General features: G+C 42.8%; 1 protein-coding gene across 4 annotated transcripts in view; it reads right to left on the reverse strand.

Annotated features, from left to right (window-relative positions):
• Positions 1-11,192, reverse strand: part of SLC1A2 (solute carrier family 1 member 2) — a 91,491-nt gene extending 80,299 nt beyond the window's left edge. For 2 of the 4 annotated variants that reach the window (XM_027732653.2, XM_039383903.1), the window contains exon 1: positions 10,593-11,192. Coding sequence is in view for 1 of the 4 variants with exons in the window: in XM_027732651.2 (XP_027588452.1) it covers positions 10,593-10,609 (17 nt within the window). In the remaining 3 variants the exon portion in view is untranslated. Of the gene's footprint in view, positions 1-8,402; positions 8,428-10,592 lie in introns of those variants that run through there. The other 2 variants (XM_027732651.2, XM_027732654.2) reach the window with 2 other exon arrangements.

Below are 11,192 nucleotides of genomic sequence, written 5' to 3' on the forward strand. Positions count from 1 at the left end.
GCAGCGATGGTCAGCCACTTCCAAGAAGCAGGGCTTCAGCACGCATAACAGTTCCTCAGCAGGCAGCCATTGGAGACAATGAATGCCCACCCTCCTGCTCCTTGCCTTAGCTTTTATATCTGAGCTGACGTCACATGGAATGGAATATCCCTGTGGTCAGTCTGGGTCAGCTACACTACTTGGGTCCCCTCCCTGCATCTTGCCCTCGATTGAGGAAGGAATGTTATAGTGTTGGTGCTGTGCTCAGCAGCAGCCAAAACACCGGTGTGTTATAAACATCCTTCTAGCTGCCGATGCAAAGCACAGCACGGTGAGGGGGGTTGTGGGGAAATGAACTCCAGCTCAGCCAGATCCAATACAAGGAGTAAACCTAAGGCTCTTCATATAGTAACCACCATAGTGTGGATTTCTCAGGACCAAGCATTTCTTTTGGGCTGGACTATTATTCATGTATACATAGCCTGAAGCCAATCTCATGAAAAATCAGTAACATGGATGCGTATATTACAGGATGGTGTGCCAGCAGAACATGGCATCACAGCCATATCCAAGAACTAAGATATGAAGATACTGCATGGAGATGGCTGTATACTACGTATTTGTGGTGCACAGAATCTCAGAACAGTTAAAGTTGGAAGGGACCTCTGAAGAGTCTCTAGTCCACTCTCATATTCCCAGATACATGTTACGCATGTGTTGGCATTTTTTTTAATTAAGGAAGCCATGGTCCTAGACAGTTAGAGGTTTGTAAAACCCACAAATGCTGGCCCTAATTTTCATACTCAGAAATAACACTGATATTTTTTCCTTGGACTGAGAAACAGGCTTTCAGACTCTGTATGGGTTGAACCTGGTATATAAAGGGTATCTGTGTCTGCCTCTGTGCTAGCCTGGCACATCCATACTAGTGCTCTTCTGCACCCGAGATAATTAGCTGGAATAAGAGGCAGTCATTAGCTTGGATACAATGCTGGGCTAATACAGTTACACCACCTTCAGAAGCTAAACTGGTCCCTGGTCATGTTGCTCCTCCAGATTGGACCTATGTACCACAAGTGTTAGTCAACCCCTCTAAGAGGGTGCTGCATGTGACACACTTGTCCAAACGAGTAGGAATGAACAGGTTTGCTCACAGCACCTGCCAAACAGCCTTTGCGAATGATGTGCAGTGTGTCAGAAGCTTTCAAGTGCACGTGACTTGTTTACTGTTTAATCTCTGTCATTGTCCCTGCAAGAGAGCAAATCTCCAAGATCCAACCTTAATTCAGCTACTGGGTAAATGACAGTACAGAAAGTACAATGAACAGTTGGAAAGGCAAACACCAGGGGTTCCTGCCTCAGGGGAGATGAAGTCCACCATCTGGAAACCACATGGTATGGCTTGAGGAGGCCACAAGTAAATCAGAAGTGCAGTCACTCCCAGTTGTGAGGTATAACTTTGGCAGTAGGGCTAAGTGAAACTAACTTGATTCACACAGAAGTGTAAACTAGCAGGTGATGTAACTCCTCTTTGACCTATTTACCTGTCTTCCCTGTGACAAATCTAAAGAAATAAATTAATGTATTTACACTTTTGACAAGTATCAGTTTGAATGCAGGTTTTACTTTTAATCTTCTAAGTGTTCTAGTACCAAACTGACCATCTTCTCACTCACACAGATTTTACACTTTGACACATCACTGATTATTCTCAAGATGCCAAAGAGATGATTCATTAAATCTAAATTTGCCCCAAAGTACCTGCTTCAGAGGTCCTGTCCATTATCTTCTTATTACAGATGCAGTTCATAATGAGCTATGACAGAATAAGAAAAAGCTCAATTCATGGATGAGCCTCAAGGACCCTGACTTTGGTAGCGGCAGTTGCATGATGGTCCTTGAACAGAGTCAGGCAAGCAGGCCCTATGCCTAGGTATGGTTACCAGTATTAAAAACCAACACTGAAAAACTGCAGTTGTGAAAATCAACACCACTAAATATACCCACATGCTGTGAGATTGACAGAAAAAAAGGCTCAAAACTTCTTGGAAGTTTTGGAAGCAACACCAGTGAACCAGCTGAAGACAGAATCAGAAATGCATTTGTATGCAGCCAGGGAAGAACATTTTACTCCAAACTAAACAGAGCAGTACTGAAGCACAGAGACTTGGCATAACCTCATCTCAACTGGCTGTTTTCACAGAGACCCCAGATGAATCACCAGTGCCAAGGGACAGGGCAAGAGAATTATTATTAAAAAAGGCAAAACAGAAGCCACAAAGGACTGAAAAGATGGACAACAGAGATGACACTTTGAGTATATTGACATTTGGGCCCCTCACTGCAACAAAAATGGTGAGGCAACGGAGCATGTCCAAAGAAGGCCAACAGAGCTGGTAAAGGGGCTGGAACACAAGTTTTGTGAGGAGCAGCTGAGGGAAATGAGACTGTTTAGCCTGGAGAAAAGGAGGCGGGGTGTGTGTGTGTGTGTGCTTTATTGCTCTCTACAACTTCCTAAAAGGAGGCTTAGACAGGTGGGGGTCACTCTCTTCTCCTAAGTAGCAAGTGATAGGAGAAGAGGAAGTGGCCTCAAGTTGCACCAGGGGAGGCTTAGATTGGATATCAGGAAAAATTTCTTCATAGAAAGGGTTGTTAAGCATTGGAACAGGATGCCCAGTGAAGTGGTTGGGTCATCGTCTCTGGAGGTACTTAAAAGATGTGTAGATGTGGCACTTAGAGACCTGGTTTAGGGGTGGACTTGGTAGTGGCAGGTTTATGTCTGTACTCAATGATCTCAAAGGTGAACATGAGATTCAATAAGTTCAAGTGCAAGGTGCTGCCCCTGGGTCAGGGCAATCCCAGACATGAGTACGGACTGGGAGAAGAACTTGAGAGCAGGTGTGCCAAGAAGGACTTGGGAATTCTGGTGGATGAAAAGCTGGACATGAGGCAACACTGGGTGCTTGCAGCCCAGAAATCCATCCTGAGCTGCATCAAAAGACGTGGCCAGCAGGTCAAGGGAGGTGATTCTCCCCCTCAACTGTGCTCTCCTGAGAATCCACGTGGAGTACTCTGTTCAACTGTGGAGTCCTCTGCGCAGGAAAGGCACAGAGTTAGAGTAAACCCACAAAAATTATGAGAGTTGGAGCACCTTTCCTATGAGGAAAGGCTGAGAGAACTGGGGATGTTCAGCCCGCACATGTTCTCCTGTTTCCAGGGAGACCTTATTGCAGCCTTTTAGTATTTAAAGTGGGCTTCCAAGAAAGATGGGGACAGACTTTTTAGCAGGGTCTGTTGTGATAGGACAAGGGATAATGCATTTAAACTGAAAGAAGGTAGATTTAGATTAGATACAATAAAGAAGTTTCTTACAATGAGGGTGGTAAAACACAGGAACAGGTTGTCTCGGGACATGGTGGACGCCCCTTTCCCGGAAACAGTCAAGGTCAGGTTGGACTCAGCTCTGAGCAACCTGATCTAGTTGAAGATGGCCCCACTTATTGCAGGGGATTTGGACTAGATGAATTTTAAAGGTTCCTTCCAAACCAAACTCGTATTTGATTCTATGGTTCTCGATAAATTTAAATGCTTACAGGAATAGCCCAGAGTTTAACTCATGTTGATAAAGAATAAAAAAAGCCACAGAGTGAGAGTAGCCTGGAAAAACTACTGATTTTTAACTTGGTGTTTTTATTTTTAAAAAGCCAGGAAACTGATCAGTTGCAGTCACACTAAAAAAAGATATGTTTTGAGTTTGTCAGCAAAATAAAAAAAAAAATTTAAAAAAAGCAAAACACAAAAAAAGACAAATATTGCTTTAGTCTACGCAAAACATTTCCATAATACATAGCAAAATCTTTTCCTCCGTATTGGAGGTCCCACCATTTTAGTCTTCTAAATTAAAGCTGAAACTAAGCATTTGTTTTTGAAAAACAAAAATTAAATGTTTTTAATTTTTAAAATCTTATTCTATCATATTTTATTTAAAATGCTTCAATTAATTTGATTTCCCAGACACAAAAGTGAACCAGAAATACTGCATTTTTTTTAATTCCACGCTGTTCTCCTAAAGACGCCTGCAAGCAGCCTTCTTTTATGCCTTGTTTCTTCTATGTTCTTCCTTGTGAGAATACCCAATTTGGAATTGCTTATGCAGGAACCAAATATGTTAAAGATAAAAGTTAGAAACTATGATGATCTTTGAACTTAGTCTGTTTTCTTTCCTAAGCACCAAAACATGTATTGTAGTTAATTGTCTTAAAACTTTTAAGCACACTGACAGGCTTTAAATTAATACAGAAGTAGGATTAAATATATAAAAGCACACTTACTTTTATTGCTTGTTGCCTCTGGAAATAGCATTTTAAACTAATGAGCTCGAGGCTAAAATGATGTGAACTCCTGCATTGAGTTGGAGAGAGAGGAGTTTCATTAGCAGATGGACAATAACAGAGATGATGGATTTGACACACCCAGCCAACATTTTCAAGAACTCATACAATTAATTGTTCTAAATAGCAGGTATTGCAACACATTCTGCCGGGGAAAGGGATGTAAATCACACAGAAGATGAAAAGGTATTATATGAGAAGGTACTGCAGATGTAGGCCCCCTTGTTAGCACTGTGCCTTCACTCCATACCTCTCCGAAGCACACAGATTGCTTCTGTATGAAGCCAACTCTTTGCAGAGATAGCCTAATACTGCAGGCCAGTGTTAATGTGGGCTCTGTACCCTCCTGCTTACAGAGTCCCAGTGTTCCCACTGTCATCTACATGGAGAAAGAACCCCCCATGCCAACCACACTGCCACACAGGTGAGAGGATAGAGCTTTAGCGACAGCCTTTTTTAAACAAAAAACTGAGACCCTTTAAACACAGATTTATAGTTATTAGGGATCTTGGTTGGAACAGCCTGTAGACTGGGGGAAACAGGAAAATGAAGAAGAGAAAATTAAATGCAGTAATTTGCTAGTATAGCAATACAGTACCGCTTTGTATGCTGAGTTCTTAGGGCACTTGAACACATACATCTGCATGTATGTTCTTGTACATAACTGTTTATCTCACAGAAACCTATAGTAAGACAGTCTTTTGAAAATTTTAATCATTTTTTAGGGAAGCATGATCTCCCTTTAGGCTTTGTATATCTAATCTAATACTATAACGTGCTTTTTCCAAAAAGTTCAGAATAAATAATTCCCTGTAGACCGTATAAGAAGTATAGTAATCCTTATGTGTCTATAAAAGGACTGAATATGTTCAAAAATGGAGCTACGTCTAGGTGACAACTTCTTTTTGAAAGTGTACCTCATGGCCAGACTGAAGGCTGGGGCCATGAGAACTATCGTGTCATTAGGTTGGTTTTAAGGAACATGAGTTATCTCCTGAAAAGCCTAATTCTCTTTCATTGAAACTGATGCAAGATTTGCAATTGTCCACAGTGAAATGAGGTCAGAGCCACAGCTGATATGTCTAATTAACAGGCTACCTCCTCCCCATCTGTCCTGAAAAATGTCTAAGAGCATAGGGTAAAACATCTCTATCCTATGTTGGTGTTGGTCAAATCCTGCATAAGAATAACAGCAAGAGCACTTGTAAGATTTCATCCTTTGAAATATCTAAACATTTGTGCCAGAATAATTCATCAAGTTTCCATGTAGAGAAATTTTGTGGGTAAATTACAGAATAAGAACTCAGATGGTAAGAAATCTGTGGGTGTGGTTGTTGTATGTATTGTGTCAGATCCTGAAACCCCACTCCCCTATGTAGGCGCCTGAACCCTACAATGAAATGCAAAGTTAGTTTTTCTGACTCACTTAGGTGTGTCCTGTTGTCTCCAGGCTAGATGCATAATAAATGCTGGCAATCTCCCTTTCAGGCTTTGTCTTGACAATGCAGAAAATGGCTTATAACTCCTACTCCAAGATCTAAACCCACCACAGCTGCATAACTAAAAAAATAATCCTGTGTAGTAAAGTAATTCTTAAAGTTCAAATTTGTTAAAAAAATGTTGACAGCTTAACTTGTATTCACAGGGCCTGATGCCAGGTAAGTATTTATTATTTGTACCTCCTGTGTTAACTTATGTTGAATTGACTAATAACCATTTTTCTACAGCTAATATAAAATCCATGTAAATTCCATACTATATGCTGTGGCTAATTTTAGAGAAACCGAATATGCTCCCTGATCTGGACCAAACTTTTATTGTTTGGTGATCCAGTAGCACAGACAAACAGTACTGATGATGCTGCAACTGTAGCTTCAGAGACAATGCAACTTGGGATGAAGATAGAGTATCTATAGAAATAGGATGTATGAACAAGCAAGTTTGGAGAGGAGGAATGGACCACAGATCAGGGTTTTTTGTTTCATTTTGTTTTTTTTTCTTGTTAAGTGAGATAAAGTCAAATACCAGAGCAGGGATCTCTGTAGTTTCCATGTGGTTTATCTACTACTCTGAACAGAATAGGAGCACTGCATTTGTGCCATTTCATGTTACATAAACACCATTTATATTAAGTGTACATAAAACTGAGAAGCACTTAAAACTATTTCACTAGTCAAACCACAATGCTAATTACCCAGACTTCTGTCTATCAGACATAATAATGTTTCAGACTATTCCACTTCACGGGATTTATTCTGTAGCAGGGTGCCTCCACACGCACACCCAGACTTGCCTGTTAACTGTGTACCACATATCCATACGGGCAAAATCTCTGGGCTTTCCACAGACCTTCCCTGGAGCCATTCTCTAGAACTGAGAGAAACCAAAATGGAAGAGCCCACATCATTATTATTAAACTCTCCAAAATATGATCATATCCAAACTGTCCACTGGGAACGCCCACTGGCCCACACTGACTCCCTAACTACACCTGTGGACTGGGAGAGGGGTGCCTGGCCAGACCATGGTGGGCTGCTCTGAGGCTGACCTGCACAAAGAGGGTTGAGCTCCAGGCTCAGACACCTCCTCTGTCTCTGTTTAATTTGCTACTACAGATGCAGTGATAGTGTCTCCTAGTGGCTGTATTCTTGAAGGAACAGACCCAAATCCAGACTTCACACCTGAAACTCCCACTCTTTAGAGGCATACAAAATACAAACACATCTCTAGGTTTTCAGAGTATTTAAATCAGCATCACTCAAATAAGTAAAATACGTAACTTAAATACTCAAGGTTTAATATCTGAGTTATAAAGCTGATTTAACATCTAAACCCTATCTCTAGGTTACACTAATCTGTGGTGTTTTTATTAAAAAAAACAACAAAAACCAACAAAACAAATCAGTAGCAAGGTACTGCATTCTTTCCCTTTTGAACAGTAACACTGAAGTGAGAGATGAGAGCCATAATAAAACCACATGCAGCAAGGTGTTCAGGATTTTGCTCAAAGGTCTGAAGGCAGACATGGGCATCAATTGGATCAGAGTCAATCTCATTTAACCTTAAGGTTCTATCAAGACCCTGTAAAAGCAATGGAAATACTGAAATGCTCTGCTATGGTAAATCTCCATAGATCAACCAACCGCATAGTGTGCTCTCTGTCATATACCACAACCTGCAAATATAAACTAATGTTGTGGGATCTTTGAACAACAGTAAGCACTCATGAAAGGCAATGCCACTACAGGTAAGAAGGTCAGATCTCCCAGCAGCACCCTGCCTGCAGTCATGGTCAGCAGAGGACATTTAAACAGAGAACATAAACCCAAGAAACCCTTAACAGTATCAGTACTTGGTGCTAGCCCTTCCTCCTTGAACTAGCTATTTTCCGTTTTCAGCATGCACTAAACACCAAAAATCCACCTTAGTGATGAGATCTGTATCAGGGGATTTTGTGAAAGAAAGACTTAACCATCAAGATAGAGACAGTGTATTCAACAGTCAGCCAAAACCTCACTAGCTGAAACTACAGTAAGACAGATTCAGGGGATGCATGGGTCTGATTTTGCCATGTTGTTGAACACTTCCTTTCTCCCTTTCTACCAGTTGAAGTTTCCCATTGTCCACCATCCTCCTGAAACAGAAAGATTTATGCAGCAAAATTCCAAACATGGATAAGTGTAACCTGACAAGACATTGAAAGAAAAGGAAATAACAACTGGAAAGGCGAAGACAAAGAAATCTTTCCTAGCAAAACCCAGCTTTAAGTGACCACTACTTCTTAACCATGGAATACAGAATTACCTTCCTCTGTGTAAGTATGCCTTTTGTTGTCCGTCAAGTACCCTGCCACATCCCTGACATCCTCACTTCGGAAATTTTATGTAAGCTCCCCTGTTAGAGGAGAAATAACTCACTGCAAAAAATTACTGTGGTTGGAGTAGTTTTATCACCACAAAATAAAGCATTTACATATTTCTCATGTCGACTAACATATGTACCTGAACATCTCAAGAGCCAACGACACAATACCTTTGTCCCCACCTCCAGCAGGTCTTTCTCCAATGTATCTGTGTGTGCCTGAGATAGACTGCTCTGCTTGCAGCAATGGGCACTCTCTGCTACCGCTCTCACATTGTGCCACTGCCGGTGGAAAGCCTTCTTGAACAAGGTCCAGTCAATGTTCACTTTCCCTGATGATCCTTATGATGCCTCAGTTTGCTGACCTTTACACCAGAGTGAAAGCTAATCTCTATCCTCAGCTTTTTACTTGAGGGGAGAGAAAGATGACAATTCAGTTTTGGAAGAGGTTCTCACTGGTAAAAAGGGATTGACAAGTGAAATGCTTCCCACTTGACTTGTTTTCCATACCTCCTTCAGCTATCACCAACCACTAGCTGAATCACATCAAATAACAGTTTCAGCTTGTCTTAATCCAGGTAAATTTCCTAAAAGGTTTGCAAGCAAGGCCTAAACCTTTTCTTTTCTCATCCTGACAATTTAACTCTGTTCCGTAAGGAGAGCAAGACCATGCATCCACTGAAACCTTTTTGGTTTTGGCACTCTGATCTTTTTTAGCCCATGTGTTCATCAAACTTCTTTTAAAAGTACTTCTCTTTCTACACACATTTAAAAACTTCTTTCATCCAAAGTTGACACATTTCTCTACCACAGCCATCTCTTGTCATGTCTCCTTTTATTAAACCCTTGCAAAACAAATCCCACATTCTTCCACTGGTCCAAAACAAGCACAGACCTCTACAGCCACCTTATGTGGGAATACAAAGAGCAGGTGACTGCAGCACCCAGAGGAGAATGATAGTTGGAGTAATCCAAGGATACAGAAGGGACAGAGCTGCAACCCTATGGATGTAGGCTTGTTCTTCCATCTCTGAGTGTCTTCCTCATGGCTCTGATCATTTGTTGACAGTATCTAATTAAGTGATTTCATTGTCAGAGGAAATGCTGTATAGGGCAGGTTAAATTACTGGGCTGCTACCAAAACAAAAACGTATACATTTAGTGCAGAAATTCCATGCAAAGGCAAGGTAATAGCAAATGGTAAGTTTATTACTTCTGTCACAGTCCTGTGAAAAGCCAGAAGAGCCTTACAGATTTGCACTTTGTCAGTCCTTTTTCTAAAGCAACCAAAACTAATACTTTCTAACATTCCACTCCTCCCAAGCCAATTGCTTGGGGGCCACGGCACAAAGAGTCAGTTCCTTCTTCTGACCAGGTAACGGGACACTTGTGTGCACACTCTCCCAGACACGTGTTGGGTTATTTAAATCAACTCAGCAAGTCTTTCAACCTGAGACACAAAGGCAATATAAACTGAGCTCCCTTTTGCACTCTGTCCTCAAAGAGTCCTATCCAGAGCAGATCATGCTGATACAACATGACAACATCCAGGGATAAAGAGGAGGCTCACACTAAACGCAGTCTAATACTAGCTAGTGTTATAAGAGGGCAAGCAGAGATCAAAGAAACCTTTTCTTTTCTTTCCTACTACCAGTTACTCTATAAACTGAAGAAGCCCCCAACCCTATCAGAGAGCAACGAAGTGGCTGATTCTTGCAATCCTGGCATGGGTAGGGAGAACAGTTTCCTTCTGACAGACACTACCAGAGCTAAACTGTGTTAGCTTTTCTTTAAAGCTTCTTGTAGAACCCTTTGCCCTTCCCAGCATTTCTCTTGCTAGCACTGTAACGCATTTGGCACAGAACTACAAAATTGCACAACTCCTCAAGTGGAGAAGTTGGATTTGTTTGTTGCCTTTTTAAGGGATGGCTGGGAGGACAGGTCCTTGATTCTTTTTGAAATTATTATTATTATTATTATTATTACTACTACTATTATTATTACTATTCTATTTAGGAAACAGATTCCCCCTCTCTCTTGAGTTAACCATTCACTTGGACTCTTCTTTCAGGCAGGTGGTTTAAGCTTGATCTGCCCTCCAGGGGTTAAATAAAGAAGTGATGGGAGGAAAACCAAGACCTTTTCAGTGGCTCATATTTGAAATTCTTTCTCCCCTCTTCCTCTTCTATATGTGGCTAGTCTGCTTCTCGTTTCCTCTCGCTCCCTAATTATTCTGTTAGGGAATGGCGAGGGGCAAGGATTAACAATGAAGCAGATGACAGGAAACTGTTACCAAAAGAACAATGCCGGGCATCTCCCCCATCCTCCCGTTCCTCCCACCCAAGAGACGGTCCCCCTCACCCTTCTGTCGATGCCATGGTTCCGAAAACCCCCCTGTCTTCTCAAGAGTCCAAGGGATTAATTTGGACAGCAGGGAGCGACGGAGGTTGGCTCTTTGGTATAACCCTCGCTCACGTCTGGGAAGGAGCACGCAATTCCTTGTAATCCTGGGGGCTCCGCAGGGCTAGGATCCGGCAGCTCCGCTCCTCGGCTGTCCCCCACCCCGCCGTCCCAGAGCAGGCTGTCGGTGCCCCGCGGCCGCCCAGCAGTGGCCGGCGGGGCGAGGAGGCGCTGGCACCTGGGCTGCGATCCCCGGCGCCCTCCCTTCGCCGCGGGGAGCGTGTGCGTGTGTGCGCGGCTGAGAGCGGGAGGTGGGGGGCGACTTCACATCGGCGCGGCGCTGGCTGAGGCTGGATTGGAAGGTTTTAGCCCTCGAGCCGTGGATTTGCAGTCAATCCCTCTCTATTTTAGGCACGGGCTGACATCACGAGCCGTTGTTACTCCTATAAATCCCCCCCAACAGCTCCTTGGCAGCGGCGGGGGGGGCGGCGAGCCCCTCGCAGGGGGAGGGCCGGGCGCCGCCGACCGCGACCTGCCCCGCTCGGCGCGGCCGCCACCGCC

This window comes from Pipra filicauda, unplaced genomic scaffold (genome assembly GCF_003945595.2).
Source record: "Pipra filicauda isolate LSUMZ 115617 unplaced genomic scaffold, ASM394559v2 scaffold32_size4067784_pilon, whole genome shotgun sequence".
Lineage (NCBI taxonomy): Eukaryota > Metazoa > Chordata > Aves > Passeriformes > Pipridae > Pipra > Pipra filicauda.